Source organism: Colias croceus, chromosome 4, assembly GCF_905220415.1.
Source record: "Colias croceus chromosome 4, ilColCroc2.1".
NCBI lineage: Eukaryota > Metazoa > Arthropoda > Insecta > Lepidoptera > Pieridae > Colias > Colias croceus.
This window is the reverse complement of record NC_059540.1, coordinates 2,897,390-2,916,302: the sequence shown is the minus strand read 5'-3', so window position 1 is coordinate 2,916,302 and position 18,913 is coordinate 2,897,390. Positions and strand designations below refer to the sequence as shown.

The 18,913-nt window shown below is 34.2% G+C and overlaps 1 protein-coding gene and 1 non-coding gene across 13 annotated transcripts in view; one reads left to right on the top strand and one right to left on the bottom strand.

Moving 5' to 3' along the window:
* The window catches only part of LOC123691150 (rho GTPase-activating protein 21), a 296,813-nt gene that overhangs the window by 261,733 nt on the left and 16,167 nt on the right, over positions 1-18,913 (bottom strand). For 7 of the 12 annotated variants that reach the window (XM_045635403.1, XM_045635402.1, XM_045635404.1 and 4 more), the window contains exon 1: positions 11,050-11,572. The exons of 1 other annotated variant lie outside the window; for it this stretch is intronic. In XM_045635403.1, coding sequence (XP_045491359.1) covers positions 11,050-11,092 — 43 coding nt within the window. In that variant the 5' untranslated portion in view covers positions 11,093-11,572. Of the gene's footprint in view, positions 1-11,049; positions 11,573-12,403; positions 12,942-18,913 lie in introns of those variants that run through there. 4 more of the 12 variants (XM_045635399.1, XM_045635400.1, XM_045635396.1 and 1 more) reach the window with 4 other exon arrangements.
* Positions 15,770-15,841, top strand: Trnae-cuc. The gene has a single exon. It is a non-coding gene; the product is annotated as a tRNA-Glu (tRNA).

Genomic DNA, 18,913 nt, shown 5'->3' with positions numbered 1-18,913 from the left:
TAATTTATTTATCAAAAAGTAAAACATTATAAAACACTAATAGAAAGTATGACATCAAATATAAAAAAAACAATTGCGATAGCACCTGCATAGTTGCATACCCTTTTGCTTACTTAAAATGCCACACACGTTCAAATATTATTAGAAGATAAATAAACATTGCAGTCGATCAAAACACGAAGACAACAATGATTTTGTAATAAACAAAATTCCTACACGTGCCATCACGTTCTCAATCGATGTACATACAAACAAATTACATCGCTTACAGTACATCATAGCGGCATAGCCCCACTATTTAAAACTAGCTTACGGTCCCGGCTTCGCCTATGTATTTAATAGGAATTCCCATAGCAATGATATATTCCAGGCAAAAAAATTGCCTATGTAGGTAACTCTCTATAGTCTTCTCTCTCCAGATACGAGAATACGTACATAAAATACATATCATAAAATACGTCGTGAATGTAAGTCAAACACACACACACTAGCATTTATAATATTAGAAAGGATAAACAACGCGAAACTTTGTAAAAATCAGTGGATGAATTTATTATTTCATACAAAACCCGATAATCAGGTCTGAATGGACTCTCTGTACGAAAATTCATAATCTGAATTCGGTAAAAAGATAAATTACAGTCTATGGATGGCTATAGAAGATATCATAATGAAAGAATGCAATCGAATGATAGAAACAAACATTCACTCACAAATAGTTATGACAAACTCGTTACAGAACTGGATTTGTTGACCCGGGATAAATGTCAAAACTGAGCTTGGCTCATTATCATTCCACTCAATTAAAGGTTACAGTTAACGAGTTGTAATGAGGCGAGTATTAGTATTGATATTGCTTAACGATTAAGATATTTAATTGTTCTATAACGTAGATATATAAATATCCTCTATGAGAAATAATACTCTAGACATAATTTTATGAGTCGTTATAGATATACTTTACATTCATAGATGTCCATAGTCCGTTGAATCAAGTCGCCTCAAAAATATCTCCATACTCTCATTTAAATATCTATATCTATCTACATATAACGGAATTCGATGAACTACCGACAAATAACCAAGAGTTGATATTTTACGTTTGGAAATACGTAGTAAGAAGTATTTCTGCTGGCTAAAACACACAGACCAGAGGCCGTACATAAATACACGCAACAGCAATGTAACTTATTCGTTTACAATTCGGTGTCCTGTTTGCTAACCGGTCAAACGTTGTAATCGAAAGCAATATTTTTGAGTTGACACCATAATCTATAGGAAAGCTTTCTCTAGGCGATGTGTACACAAATCACGGGGTGTTTTAGCAAAACCGCTCAATTCTAGAGTAAATTATGGCCGATTCGAAACCAAAGGGCAGCGGAGACAATTGCCCGCGGTACGTTTGTACGGCTTTGCATTGTAAACACGATCCATTTTCATATAGTTACCTTACAGTTACCATGCAGAAACACAATCGGACTAAGGAGTACACGATAGTAACGGAATAGGCGACGTTGAATCAATTTAATCGTTAATAGATGCGATATATCTTAACAATATTAAGCTATTTCAAAAGGAATTCCACATTAACAGTGATATGCAAAAACTTTCTGCTAACTCAATCTAATTATGCGAATAATATAAATCATTTTACGATGCCACTAAATAGATTAACACCTAAATAACATTAACATCTCAACAAAGCTGCTCGAAGTCGTAGATGATTTAACTAACGCTGATATTTGAATTGAACCGTTAATGTATAGGTGCGAGCTGAACACAATACTGTAATACATCTTCTTGTGTGTCAGAATACAGAGTTTTAACGATGTATAGTGAATGTAATATGCCATTTGCATGATATAGCGAATGATTCAACGTCAATTAAATCAAATGGTACTGATGAGCCGTAGGTATGAATGGATGAACGGTGACGAATGCTTTACAATGCTTAATTTTGAATATTCATATTGAGTACATGAGAACACGTTCTGTTTATGTTCATTTCCGTGTTTATCTGGCTTTTGAATGATATCGTTTACCACAATGACGGATAATTTTATGACACGCATTCGACAAAGGATTTATTAAATTACTAGCTTCCGCCCGCGACTCCGTCCGCGCGGATGTCGGTCTTCGCGTGGATGGTTATTTCTCCATTTTGAGTACCTCTGTCAATAACATCTTATTAATATCTATTGGACCCAATTCCCAAATACGGCTAGGCCTATAATAATACGCAACGTGTGTTCGCGGTTCTACGGAACAACGTCTATGGATAAAACTGAAATATTAAGATTAATTTTTTTCTACGTATTTTTCCAGGATAAAAAGTATCCTATTTTACGCCCAGGATAATAAGGTATAATTATACCAAGTTTCATCGAAATCGAACCGCTAGTTTTCACGTGATGCCTTCACATACAGACAGACAGACAGACAGACAGACAGACAGACAAAAAATTTTTTAATCACATATTTGGGTTTGGTATCGATCCAGTAACACCCCCTGCTATTTATTTTTTCAATATTTTCAATGTACAGAATTGACCCTTCTACAGATTTATTATATGTATAGATTAAATGTAATTCACACTCGCGATTAAAATAAATATCAAGAATACACATAACACAATTTCAACATTCTCTAATACAAAACGCTACACGCAAATAATTTTAAAATAAATTCGTATATTTCTTACGTAGAATGTAAGTTATGAGAAGAAAGATCAAGCCGAGATAAGGAGCAAACGTAGCCATGAAATTGACTTTTTAATAAGTTAATTAAAGGTTGTAAAGGAGTCCGTGAGAAAATCGTGTTATACCAAAATCCTTAACCTTGACTTTTACAAACATTTACCTCTTAAGATGTTCGTGATAATACACCACGATATTAACTAAAATTGTTTCATCAATCTAGATTATTCCCAAACGTTGAGAAGTACCTATGTCAATGAAATTTTACAATATGCATTAATTGTATTATGTTTTTATTGTGAAAACAAAACTTTGAAAATAATAGAAGTCTCAGATTTCATTTAAATATAAATAATAGATTCTTTATAGTCCCTTTATTGGGAGGGGCTATAAACAAAGAAGAAGAAGAAGAAGAAGATTCTTTACATTTATCCTTTATAATGATCAAAATTATAAAGTTCACTACACCCACTATTCCCATAAAATTTTAGCAGCCACTACGTTCACTATTCCGTACTAGTCAAAATATATCCTGCCAAAAGTTACCCTCATATGCACCATCTATATTTTTCACTTTCTACCACTTCTGTATTCCAGCTGTACCTTATATATTTGGCCTTACAGTACGTAGACGTTATGTCTAGTGCCTTTGATGTTATCACAAATGGATCCACTAAGCCATGGACCTTGGCCCCTTCGCCCACGCGATCAAACGAATTCACGACGGTGTCGCGGGTTTTGTTTTATATATTTTGGTGTGTTTGAAATGATTGTTACGAGTAATTATTTAATAAGCATTGCCTTAAAATTTATGTAGAAACTAAAACTTCAACAGCCAAGAATATTTGAAGAAATTCAGAAGAAATTAGAAACCTTTCACTACCTTAATAAGGAGGTTTTATCTTTTTGCAATGAGTAAAATAAGTGTCTACATATTTATTAGCAATCAAATTGATAAAGTAAATAACGAAGCTCACTGCTAAAAACATTCATTCATATGTTGCAAAACTCGATAGCAAGTAAAAGGTTGTATACGCAAGTTCTTAAAATGCATTTACAACCCGACAAAACACGTTTCTTTATAAAATCTCATGCAAAATAAACGTTACAAGAATGGCGGTTAACGCCTCAGTCAAGAAAAAAAAAAAAAATCCTGTATAAGGTTTCAGTTTTGGCGGGAAACGCATGAGATTCTGGTCGGGCCTGTTCCCTGTTTTTACGAGGTCATTGCCTCACATGACACTAATTAGTCATAACTCATAACTTTATTATTCTTACGATATTTAGCAATAGTGCCATTGTTATTATCTGTGACCTTTAACGTTATTACTTTGAAAGTAAAAAAAGATAAGTCCACAAAGCACCTTTGTTCGTAGTAACGCACAATGAGCTTTTAACTGTGCAAATGTATAATATATTTAAGCCTGGGTCATTTGCCTCTCTGTATCACAATTGACCTTGGTACAGTGGTTAAGCTAGAATTACAACCGAAAGATATAATTTCTTATTCCCTTTGGAGACCAGAATAAAAGAAAAATTACGTGACGTGACGGTATTGCCATGATGAGAAGAGCCTCTTCAAATTTTACTCCCAACGCACCCAAAGAAGTTTCACTTCATAAAAGGATTTCGTATTTAAGACTTCATCACATAACATTTGTCCATTTCTATCCAACAAAACAAATGTTAACATAAACAAACACGTCAATGAAAGTCGTAAAAAGATTACAACATCGTAAAATTTCGATTCAATATGATAAACACGTATAAACGAGAACACTAACACATTCAAATGCAAATCATTAGAACGCATAGCGCATAATAATTAAACCGAATCGTATCATTCACACGAGTTCACTAATTATTCATTTTAACAATATAACATAGTGAATTCACTTCCTTATCGGAACCATGTTTATTTATAAGTTTTTAATGACCAATAGGCGACGCACGCGACTTTGTTTGAGGTAAATTACATTTTGCAGGTTTTTTTTTTTTTAAAGTAGATCTTCTTGACACCATGTTGATAATCATTGTTGACTGTTGTTTTGTTATTGTTAAGTTCAAATCGATTATAAGCATTTCATTACAAGATATTTTACAGATACCTAGCAGACAACTAAAGGTAATTGATATCTGTATGAAATAAATATACAGTCACTGTAAATGTGAATTAAAATTTGGTACCTATTTTATTTTTGAATAATCGACGAACTTTAAAAGAATGGTACGAAACTTTGAGAGCCTCCTTCGTATTTAAGGACTTCAATTTAAATTATCTAGAACTTTCTCGAACCTTAACCACCTTAAAGTTAAGAAAGATTTGTGTCATACTTTCAGTTTTATAATCGTTGCCTCCGAGTGAAAACATGTCACTTAATACGATATTGCTAAATACTCATTATATTATTAACTAGTCAGAGATAATTTTGAGTACATTTAAATTATGCACGCCACTGACAGCTCAGTTATTTTTGATATTGAAGCCATTTAAAATACAGTTACAATTTAATTTTAGGGTTACTCAAGCATAAGGCGAACAAAGGTTTATAAAAACTAAAAAAGTTAATTCTAATTATAACCCTGTTTGTTTTTAACTTTGCATAATACTTCAAGGGGAAAGATAAAGGACACATTTTAATTAATGTCTTAATATTTTTTTTTATAAATAAGGAATCTTTTGTTACTGTAGATAGTTAATTAAAACAAAATCAAATCATATATTTTATCAATATAAAAAAATTTAAAGACAAATTTTATATGAAGATCAACATAAGTAGGCTACATATCTGTTTTGACATTGCTAATGCTAATTTTATAAACACTTAAAATATAAAGAACATTTTATTGAATGAAGTCTTATGAATCAGACTCGCACTTGGTCGATTTTGATTATGAAGTCATAAAGTACAGTTAAATTTTAATTAAATTTATCGTGTTTAATAAGCCCCTGCTTGCTCCAGTTTTGATTTTGATTTCAACCCACTTATTCTCGAATAAAACAAAAATTACGCAACCCAAGTGAGATAAATTTAATAACAAGTTAACACCTTATCATTTTCGACTTGACACTTGGTAACTTATCGATTTCCAAATGTATATTTACTTAAGCCATAAATAAACCGGATAATCTTCGGTTTCTCAGAAAATTATCATGATAACAGTAGAATAACACTAACTGAAAGACAGCAAGAAGAATCATATAATCGTGAAATATTAGGAGCTTATATAGCATTCGCATTTGTAATATTTTAGTTAGGATAGATATACCATAAGCTGTTAAAGCCTTTGATTCAATCTATACTAATATTATAAAGCTGAAGAGTTTGTTTGTTTGTTTGATCGCGCTAATCTCAAGAACCGATTTGAAAAATTCTTTCGGTGTTGGATAGCCCATTTATCGAGGAAGGCTATATATAGTCATATATACCTATCATCACGCTAAGACCAACAGGAGCGGAGCCACGCGGGCGAAACCGCGGAGCGCCGCTAATAAAATATAAACCGCATTGTGTCTTTAGCCTTGTAAATACGAAAAAAAAATGAACAAGCATTAACGTAAATGTGCACATTATGTAAATGTCACGGTCCTGTTACCTTTCCATTATATTGTAAATGATATCGTTTATCGAAAACCAAGCACCTTATTAACTGCTAAAGACAATCGGCTTATAATAATGGCTGATTTAAAGAGCTGATATTAAATACGCAATTAAATAAACTTCTGCACAGCATTAAAATTCTTTGCCTTCTGGTTAATCGCGTAACAGTTGAAATGTAAGAATATGTAACGTTATATTTGCATACACAGCATACGTAAGCACACATTAGAATTTTGTAAGGAATATGAAATTAAGTGCATTAATTATTATCAACTATCAGTCAATTCCTCTTAAAACAAAGCTTCTAGTGAAACACCTATACCTACGAGAATTGCATTATCTTATCCAATGAAGGTCTACATAAAAATCTCGAACTTAGCCCTACGAATTACGAGTTACGACTCAGTTACCCAATAGTGTCACGCAGTTCCACTTTTATCCCTAAAGCGCTTCAAGCCCACAAACAACTATCTATTTCTGAATCCGTAGTACTACCTCGTGTGTCAATCATCGAATGAAAACATCGAACAACAAGCGACTGCGATAGCTCACTTGATTTGTTGTCACGCCGCGCCGTGACGCCAATTGGCAATCCCGCCAATTTTGCCAACTTTTGAAGTTCCTCGTTCTAGTACTAATAGAGAATATTTTTAAACATTCCGTGTCATATAAACGCGCCCTAATAGTTTCATAAAATAAAATTATTATAGAATAAAAACTATAATCAAAGAAAGAATTATTCGGCAGCATTAGATAAATATAGCAATTACATATTGGGTAAAGTAATAACTGCCAATGGTTACCTAATATTTAATATGCTTCCGAAGGAAAACGAAAAAAAATATGTACATAATATTTGAAAAACATCAAATACACATTACTTTTCCAACCATAGACTTGATTTAATCTCTACATAACATATAAATCAAAACCACCCAACCATACATACACATTCTCTAACAAAGCTAAAGCAAAATTACTGGTATTAGCGAAATATTAATTTACTGATAAAAATCAAACAGTCAGCTATTATTCATATGCTAATTGCTGATCACAATGGATCTATTCACTGTAAGTCGGCCTTGCGGGTTCAATCACGATCTCGTACACCTGTACCTACCGTTAAGGTGGACTTCCGACCACCGCGGCTCCGGCGTCACTAACGCAGCGACAGTGACGCGGCGACAGAGCGATAGTATTATACAGTACGGAAATGTATGATGGAACGTTCGAGCGCAGCGTCACTGTCGCAGCGACAGTAACGCTGCGTCAGTGTCGCGCGGCCGTAGCGGCCGTGCTATGCTCGCGCAAGCACTGTCGCGTGGCAGGCTGCAAAAGCACGTTGTTTTTAGGTTATTATCGAGTTATTTTCGAAAGAATATCTAAAAAAACCGGCCAAGTGCGAGTCGGGCTCGCGCACAAAGGGTTCCGTAGCAGCAAATATAATAAATTACAGTTAAATCAACCTATCTCAAAAACTATAAGAGATACTTTGATCAAACCAAAAATCGTTGAAAGAGTTAATTAGCATGCATCACCTCTATTTTTTTTAGAATTTTATACCCCGTAGTTATAAAAATAGAGGGGGGGGGGACATACTTTTTACGACTTTGAGAGCTGATATCTCAAAAACCGTTCACTTTAAGAAAAATGTTTTTTAGAAAACTTTATATCATTTTAAAAGACCTTTCCATTGATACCCCACACGGGTATGTACATCGAAAAAAAAAATTTCATCCCTCAGTTACATGTATGGGGGGCCCCACCCCCAATTCTTTTTTTTACTATTTAGTGTCATATTTTTGTAGCGGTTCATACAACACATATTCCCATCAAATTTCATCACTGTAGTACTTATAGTTTCCGAGTAAATCGGCTGTGACAGACGGACAGACGGACAGACGGACAGACGGACATGACGAAACTATAAGGGTTCCGTTTTTGCCATTTTGGCTACGGAACCCTAAAAATGGACGTTAGTAACATATTTACGCACATTACGCACATTACATGCAATTTTGTACGATTTAAGTGAAACGGGCTACAAAAACCAGCCTAAAAAGGATTCTATATTATTTATTTCTATATATATCTATATTATTTATTCTATCTATATGATTTTATAGCAGTGGTGGCTCAGTGGTGAGACCTCGGACTTCGAATCGATAAGTCCGTAGTTCGAGACCAGGCGAGCGCGCAGGAAATAAATTGATTTTTCAATTTATCTGCGCATGTTGTAACATCACCACTGCTCGAACGGTGAAGGAAAACATCGTGAGGAAACCGACATGTCGAAGAATTAAAAAGTTCGACGACATGTGTCATCCGCCAACCCGCACTTGGCCAGCGTGGTGGATTATGGCCTGTACCCTCATAGGAGGCCCGTGTCCCAGCAGTGGGAACGTATATGGGCTGATGATGATGATGATATGATTCTAATAATATTTTTTTAATTTTTCGGTTCATTCCTACTGTACCGCACAACCGTCAGGTATGGACTAATAACTGTGACTGACGCCGGAGTCGCGCTGCTCGGAAGCCAATCTGCGTCTAAGCCGCTGCGACAGTGACGCAGCGGCTTAGACGCTGCGGCCGTTGCGATAGAGCCGCGCTGGTCGGAAGTCCACCTTTATACGGTAACAAAATTAAGACTTTAATACAAAACTCAATTTAACCTCGATTTCCGCTATAAAATAACAAGGTGCGCCCTGATTCAACAGCTCGTGAGAATTATCCTACGTCTGGTACCGTTTTTTTATTTATTAGCAGGTGAAATCAAATCTGAAGTGTAAATTGGTGCAATTTTAAGTTTGTGTATATCATAATATAAAGTCAATATAAAAGAATTCTTACGCATAAACACTATGCCCTCTTTGATATAAGTTTCTATCATACTATTAACATCTAGGTGCCAAAAGATATAAAGAAAAAAAACAGAACTATCACAAATTACAATAAAATTATACAAGCGTATGAAATGTGAGAAAAACTGGCTAATAAAGTAGCCATGATTAGAATCAAAGACGCGTTACCTTGTACCGTTTACATTTTAACCAATCTTGCATGTTTTATATCCATGCATTGGCTTTGCATCGAGATGTTTGATTAAATAAAATAAACAACTATTTTGATGGCTTCGTGTTTATATTTGATACAAAGAAAAGTAAATTACATTGTATTGAAATTAGATCAGTACCTAGAATTAGCTTTCGAGTTGGTTTTCCATTAAATCGTTAAATTGTTTCTGCGTATAACATTATGTTATGAACGTATCTTCGAACAGGAAACTTTTTACTTAATGCGCAAGATGAAGGGTTATGTTTTGTATGCAGGTATGTATATTTATTTATTTATCACGTTATATATAAACGGCTTGTATTTAGAGCTGTTGGTATTGAGTTACCTTGTATCATTAAAACTATGTAGGAACAATTTTAACAATATCGTAGTTTGATAAGAATTAGTAACAGGAAGAAGTTCAAGGTTTATACGCATGTTGGATATCATGAGTATGAACTATGAATAATTGTTACCTACAAATTTACAAAACTAACTCAGTAAGTTGGTATATAAAATAGTAAACGAGAACATGACATTGAACTCAGATAAAATCTAGCACGGGCTGTCAATAGCGAAATCTTTATCAATGTTAAATGCCAGTATAATTTCGAAACGCAACAAACAGAAAACGATAAAAACGAAGACAGCCGATAATTTTAATAACTATTTTAATAGACATGTAATAAATTGATGACCCAAACATTAGACGGCGATGAAACATCAACAAAAAACCTCATACATGAAATAGCCAGTTAAACAATTCATCGTTACTCCGCCCATGGCGAAATTGGCTTATAATAATTATAGTTGGAGTACTCAGCCGAAAATATTATATACTCGCTTTGCCCGCGGCTTCACTCGTGTGTATGTTACTTACGTCATTTCGCTATTCTACTAGTAAGTTCACCAAATTTTTTTGCAATCTCTAAACACTCTTGTTTATTTTGGTGACAAAAGTGACCACATGTCCCTTCCAAGGTCTAGTCTCTGTACGAAATATCAACCAAATCGGTAAATTGGCTTAGACGTGAAAGCGTCACAGACAAACAGAGTTATTAATAGAAATGTATATTATAGGTACGTGAATGTTACGAATGTTAGTTGAAAAATTCAGACAGTACAGATTTATGATTCTAGTTCTCGGGACTGACGGACAAAAAAGTTGCCACACGGCTTAAAATATTATTGCTCAGGTGTTTCATTTACCTCCAGTTAGGTGAGCCGTCTTTGCTCTTTCTAGTTTTATCTTTGTACTCATAATGATCTACTTTGACGGTATAGCATTTTGTTATTCTAACTGGATATAAATGAACACTTTCCGGTGAATATGAATAGATATTTGTAAATATTTCATTATAGCAACACATTTAAAGATTTTTCTAGCATAAACAAAGGTTGAGGTGAACTAGGCAGTTAAAATTTGTACGGAAATTACAGTCACGCGATAATGTGAAGTGCATGCAAGCGAAGCCGCCGGCGCAAAGCTAGTAACACAAAGTCCAAATGTTATTCACATAAGTAGGAAATGTTTGATTTATAAAAAAGCGTGTTTATTGTTCATTACAAATCTATGAAGGTGCCTTTAGTCAGCTTCCGTGGGTGGTATTCGTGAGGTCAAACAACGCATTATTCTTTCAACGCACCTTTGATCAAAACACATGCAAATAAATCAGTGCTCTAACAATCTTACCTGAATAGATCTTGTACAGAGAATCCAACAATCCTTGCATCATTTTCGCTTTTTGCACACACCACTAAACTACACACACAAACTTGTTGAACAGCATTACTTCATTATAACTATCATAATGCGACGTGTTCATCTGATCATGGACAAACATAGGTGATAACGTTAATAATCCATTAGTTCCACGTTCAAAGGTGTTACCAAAACGAACCAATACAACATGAACATAAACAAAAATAAATCGAACGCGATGTAAAAAAAGCTAGAAATGTCTTCTTTAAAAACTGTATCAAGGTGAACGAACCTCATCGAACGAAACGAAAAGACGGTGGCCAAATTGAGGTAACGGTATGGACTTCGATCGTTATCATCAATCAGTTTTGCGTAACTATCTGTTAGCAATTACTTTATACACTCACAAATCGCTGAGTTTGAGGAATGCTTGTACAGTTAGGAGAATGTAAGATTCAATCATAGATATTGGCGACGATGTTGCGCTACTCCTTGCTCATTCATGCGGAGGTCGCTGGAAAAGTTTACAAATTAGCTACAGATTTACGACCATAAAGCTAAAGGGCTACATTATGAAATATATTCATAAGATTGTGTAACCATTGTCCAAAATCTACGCCTACGCAAACAACTATAAAACTATGAAGTCATCTTGATTAAGGTGGGAAAGCTTTAATAATCTAACCAAACTTAGCTAAAATGGATTCATTATTATTTTTTTTTTAATAATATCGCATCTGATAATAATTTTAATAAATTTCAAAACTAAATAACTAAACACAGCGATAATAAAAAAACCTAATTTAGCTTTTCAATTGTCTTAATTCTGTTCATAATGAAGACAAAAGATCACTACTCAAATAATAACTCAATGTCAACTCGTTGAAGTTGAGTTTATTGCAAATAATAATGATTGATATGAGCGTTCTCGTAAACGGGGACATCGTGAAATAATAATTCAATTTGTACGTCATTTTATATTAGCTTATTACATATTATAAGTATATTGATTTATTCATATATGAAAGTTTAAATAATTGAGCGAAACAGATTATTAACAGATGCAAATTTAAAAAGCATATAATAATAATAATTTAAGGAAAGAAAAAACAAATGCATCATGATATTAACCAAACCTTTACCAACGTATTGCCCAATATAATTTTTCATCGATCGTAAGTGGAATATCTCTGATAACAGATGCTATCGAACTCTAAACAATCTCGGATCAGAGATAACAATTCGATCTTACGGAAGACATTCCAATAAGTGTATGGACATATTGCATTAGTGACATACTTGACCGTCTCGATGTATTTATGGAGAGGCGTTCAAGAGTCCTTACCGAGGAACTAAGTGAGATAAAATTAGATATCCTAATGCATTCATCCGTCGATCCAACGGAATCACTCCCTGAAATCGAATACGACTTCCACTAACGTCGACCAAAAAGAACCATCATTCATTAAAAGTTGAATGAGATCCGTGACTTCACTTCATAAATCACACGAGGAAAATTTCAAAAGTGTCAGACAACTATTCACTCTTCAGCAAATTGGAAACGACAGGTTTGCTTAATCAGATGAACACGAGAAATCTTTAACACATGTGCAAATACTGAACGTCAATGTATAAGTCAATTATTTGATGAATAAATAAAACGCTAAGTGAACCGCGGAGGGTATGAGCGGAAGCGGTTTTCCTTATATCACTAAAAAGGTCACAAATCACCGGTTTCACTCGCGGGTTCGGGTCGCTTGCCGTCAGCGCTACATCGCGGCAGGTCCAGGTTTCCGAGGGGGAAACATTTCGGTGCGCGCCCGCGCCGTCCGCGGTCTGCCGCACCGTCGCGACCACTGGCCATTCGGGATTATTTATAAATTGAAACAGACAGGGGTCGTAGAAATTTGCACGACGCGTGGTATGCCAAAGCTAATGCATCAGGTCGCAGCGGAAGCGAAGTCACGGTGTCTGCGTCTGAATCACCCGACTACACGTTTCCTTGAACTTTGCTTCTTAGCCATCGATTGACCGAGAAAGCTTTTCTTCGATTCTATTGCGTAATGATAACGTCGCATTGAAAATTAGCAGAAGCTTTAAAACTCATACATGTAATGTGGAATAATGTTTGGCTGTCTTTAAGTTACTACCATAAATTGGCAAAGAATAGATAAAGTACATTTTAATAAAATTATAAATTTCCAAGTATAAATAATGTCGGCCATGACAATGCCGCCCACCTGAACAGGTGTAGTTCATTCCAATGACATCGGACGAGCGTTTGACACATTGGCAAACGTGGGCGAAGAAACATTAACATTTTTAAATGGCATGTTAAGATGTGGATTTTAATGAGATTACGATTATTCCAACGGTGTAGAATTGTATTGAATCCTATCGCTTACAATTCTATTTATGCTTCTGAGACGGGCGTAATGTTAAAAAGCAATATCAAGTGTCCATTACTCTCTTTCAATGCAAAGGTGATAAAAGTCATCATCAATACACATCTCTTCTCTCAAAATCAGTTTTCTCAATAGTATATTATAATATAATAGTATAGCTGAATCACTCAATCTAGACTCATCACTTGGCATGAACGCTAACATCTCAATTTCTCGACAAGTGACATCTAAAATTAAAGTAATGACTCGTAACATAGCGGAAACGTGAACATAACAATACGCCCGTAATATTAGTGTATTTTAAAATCCCTAGTAACAGATGGCATTGTCTCAGCATGTTCAAAGTAACACGGAGTTCATAAATTACAGTCGTGTATATAACAAAGACATTGTGGCTTTACTGTTTTATAATGAACTAGTTATTCCCCGTGGCGTTGCTGTTGCTCAGGGAATTCGCTCAATTTATGAAAAGACATTTGATTTTATTCTTGAACTTATTACAGGTGAACGACACCAGTTATTACAAATGAATGTTCCTTAAAAATACGAAATTATTTCTAAATTATCGTATATTTATGAAATGGCTAAATCTATCATGATTAGATTATGAGAGGCATACAGAGAGAATTGTAATTTAATTTCAATGATCGAAGTAAAAACGAGCATTGTGAAACTAACCATAGTTCTATTGCAAGAATCATAACTTTCATTATCATTGCAGACATTAAACCCGGTAATATCAAGCTACAGATATACTATCATTACGTTGCTATTTAGAACCCGGAATCATTAATTATAGTCCAGTTTATATCCAATATTATTTCAACAGCTGTGGCCCCAACGATTCGTAGTAAGCTTTATGGCCCATAAAGCATCTTCCCTTCGTCCATTGTATTGTATTTTAAGAAAGAATGTGAGGCGTAAAAAATTATGAATTATTGTAAATCGTCGGGCGTTTAAAATTTTCCGATGGACATTCGGAATGTATTTTAGAGTCAGCCTTCGACGTCACGTGATGTACATAGATTGTTTGTACAAGCTGTATACGGCACAGGTGCGGTAAATTCATCGGGAGTATTTTTGGATTTTAGCTTTGTGGTGAATTAACATGAATAAACATTTTATGGACTCCGATCTGGTTGTTTGTTTGTTTGCCTAGCGGTATGTATACACGTACATCCGTTCAGGAGTGTATGGGCTACTTAGTGCCACACACGTGAAAAATTCTTATTTTCAAACAGATTTCTTTTGGGTTGGCTGAAGGCCAAGCAGCTTACTTCAAACGAGGGTAATAACGTATCGCACGTTACGCGAAATCCAGATATATTAAAAAGAATGTTACATGTAAAAATTATGTTTTTCTACAACGGTTTACAACAAGACGGTATAAATTACAGTGACATTGATTTAAAAATATTGCACTGGGTTTCTCCCATTATCTAGAACATCAGAAAGGATCCTCGCTACGTTCACCACGTGATTGATAAACATAATATGAATGTCTCTAACTGTTACACTGCACAATATTAACCTTTATGAAATAAAAAATCCACCTACTTTTTTAACTTCAGATTCGTATTTTGTATACGTACATGTACAAAAGGTAGTTTTTTTAATATTTTCATGAATAATATGACCGACAAAAACATGTAGCCCATATACGTTTTAAAACAAAGCTCTACAAACAATACCAAAAGCAAAACTGAAAACCGCACAATAGAAGTGACATTAAAAACGTACAGAGCATAATATTCTATTCTTATCAAGAAATATTTGTCACGAATGACTGAAATAATTAGCAATAAATAACATGCAGGCGAGCTTATCTTAATACCACCATAAAAGAAAATAGTTCGCTGCTATCAGAGATTGTTACATTGGAAGGTTGAAAGAATGTACTTGCAACCAACGGTATGCAAATATACTCGTAATTGATTCATGAATTGAATTAAAAGAGCTTACAAATGCAGAATTATGATCTCTTTATTTCAATAAGTCGTATCTTTGGGCCGAGGCAAAATTTGCACTTTTTTTGTAAAAATCCAAAGCACATGAGTGGATAAATAGGACTATTTAAAATGGTACAGTTTATCTACTCATACCTAAAGCATACGTTACTTTTAGGAATGATGAATAAATAGGTAAATTTATCACTAAAATGCTGGTAACAATTGAGAACAAACGTGTATAATGCACGTTTCCTGCATGATGTCACAGTTACAACGACCCATTTCGGGAGCACATTAAGGTCGAAGCAATTTTACACTTTGCGAATGTTATGCACATTTTACGCCGCTCCCACAACATCCGATATGGTCTAGTGGCTAGGATACCTGGCTCTCACCCAGGAGGCTCGGGTTCGATTCCCGGTATCGGAAAACCTTTTTTTGTTTTATAATAATTATCATAATTAAAGATAAGTCTTTTTAACATCAAAATTTTAAATAGATAAATATTATTTTTATTATAACATTATTTTCATCTTCTATTAAATTTTTTGCCATAATTAACCCGGTGTCTATTTTAACGTGGCAATTTTACCAAAACAATTTTAAAGGACTTCGCTACCACAACGCATTCGCTTCGCTCGCTCGCACTCTAACCTTTCTAACATTCTACGAAACAATCATATGACGTGCAATAGTTTAACAATAACCCTGCGACAAGTACAAAAGCCTGTAACATGTCTATATCAGCTATAACGGTGATCCGTAAACAGTCCAAACGGACCATATTCGGCAGCCTCCCGGAATGGCGCTACAACTTCATTATTCACCATTCACTTTCCATCTTCACAACTTGGGATTTACTGGAGAAAGTAGGAAACTGTACTTCGCAATTAAACAATTAATTCGTCTGGCCTTTCAATTTGCGATTGCTTTAATAGTTTTAGCACAATAAAGCTTGAACGATTACATGTGTTGAAATAAATCGTAATATTTACCCATAGCTAGAATTAACGCACACAGTTTCTAACGTTTCTAACAAAGGAATTAGGATAGAAAATGAGCAAATTGACTTCACATGTAAGTAAGTATACGTATCTTCTATCTACCCTCCAAAACACGAAAAAGTAGTACTAATGTGAAACATCGATAAATTCTATGAAACAACGCTATCTCGTTCGCAGATCGCCGTTACAATCATTGCGTTCTTATAAATCAGTCTGTTTTAAAACTCCAACACTTAACTCTTAACTAGATAATGCACAGTGCATTAAGCAAATGCGACTGAGTTATTTGTGGCTTTTATCTCACTGGGTCACTGATAACAGTGGCTTTGCTTCTAGTTGACGATTTCCTCGAGTTTCGAGATGTCAAATCTCGTAGTTATGCAAATTGCGCTAAGCCGCTAAGCCCCAAGACTGCGTACAATATTTTTGGTATCACTTTTTTTTTGTAATAGGCTACCATTATACCTATCTAATTTAGCAGGGTTATAGAAGGCCTTTTTAAGTATTAGTGTAGGTATAGATACTGTGAAATCTAGTCACGTACTTTAAATCCTAAAGCAAACTTTATATCTCAAATTTTTCATAATTATCATAAGAATAACTTCTATCTCCACAATTCCCTGTTTCTTTACAATCCCTAGGTTACATAAATATTGAAGTCATCTACCGACTTGGATATAACTATAACTAATATACAATTGCAAAAAACCATACAGGCCTTGAAAATAAATTCTCTTATCACCAACTGCATATAAAAGTACACAGCGTGTTTGTTTCGTGTTCGATTACAATTTAATAGAACACGTCTATTATTGTTATGACTCTGATAAGGTGGTGCACTCTGTAATGCAAGGTCGCAATAATTATTGTATTTCTAATTAATCCATACAGTGATAAGGATAATTAGTTAAATAGGCGTTGCTTGTAAATTCAAGACGAAGTTATATTTTATGGTCCAATATTATGTATAATGTACATTGTACAATAGTAACTTAATATTAAGAATCCGAATGTTTGGTTATTAGAGTTTATTACTAGAATAAGAAATAATTTGGCAGAAATTTTATATTTAGGTGGATTGCGTTTTTAAATATGTATTAAATCTAAATAACACAAACCACGTGAATATATCAGTCTACTGAAAAGGTAGTCATCAAAACATAATAAAGCCACAGAATACATATTTCTTGTTTAACTTATTGATCATATCATGTAACCTTGAAACCTCACGTTTCTATAAAGTAAAAGTTAACTAGACTGTGTCACGGATGGCGAAGAATAAATTATGTAAATATGTAAATTCAAAAAGGAGTTGAATATAATTTAAGTTGTACCTACATTTAGTTATATGGTATTTAGGTACTATCTATATATTATGTAAATTTTTATCAAATTTTAATAGTTATAGTACCTACCACGCACTATGATAAAAAAGTCCATAATGCTGTATTTTCTAAAACAAATTATGTCTCTTTGTGCAATGGAAAAACTTTTTAATACGCAAAGTTACAGAAACTCATTAAAAGCTATACGCATAGCTAGTGCAGGATACGACAACCTCGCTAACGGGATATGAGGCAAACTTTTGACAGTACTGGATTTTGTTAACAAATACATACTTGTGTATTTCACAATTTATACAACGAGAGAGAAGAATTTATTACGTATTTCTTGTGAATATCAACTCAGGTTAACTCCAAAAACACTAGACTTGAACACCAAAACCGGTTAAAAAACCTACAAAAAACACCTTTATAGTTTGGACAATCTCGTCACAAGACCGCTTAAAGGAAAGCTTGAGAAGTACCCATTTACATACAAATCACCGATCATTAACGACACGTGGACAACACAAAAACGTAAAAATCCCACAATACAAAACACATCGAACGCGATAATCGATTTCACTTTCACCATTGTAAATAAACACAATGAGTTTAAGGCAATTTAGCGGCAGCACCGTCACTCCATATGGAGAGGTCACACGTCGTTGGTCACTGCCATTTCTCCCCATTTAGGGAGTACTACCACACCTTTTGTATGAATGCTACGAATGTTTGTTAAAGATCACCTGTGCGTAGACGCTAATGAATATACAATCTTTAAGATGTACCTTTACCTCTTTGAATTCAACAGAATCCTATTTCTAGAATTTTCCAACCATTTAAGAATTTAAGCTGTACTTTGATATCAGGGATTATCACCACTGAAATACAATGTCACTAAAAAGATTTAGTAATGGTCAAAAAAAGTATATTTTCGTCCTAATTCCATATTTATCTTTAGAATAAACTTTCTATTACAAATTTTATTTTATATTATATATTTTATATTATTTTATATTTTATATTATTTTATATTATAAACTTTCTATTACTTTGGAATAAACTGTCCAATAGCTCAGTTCCATCAAATATTGTTGATTTGTTGAGATACTGGTACGAGAACCAAACCAATTGTGTGCGATGGGGCGACTCGTTGTCTAATGAATATAGAT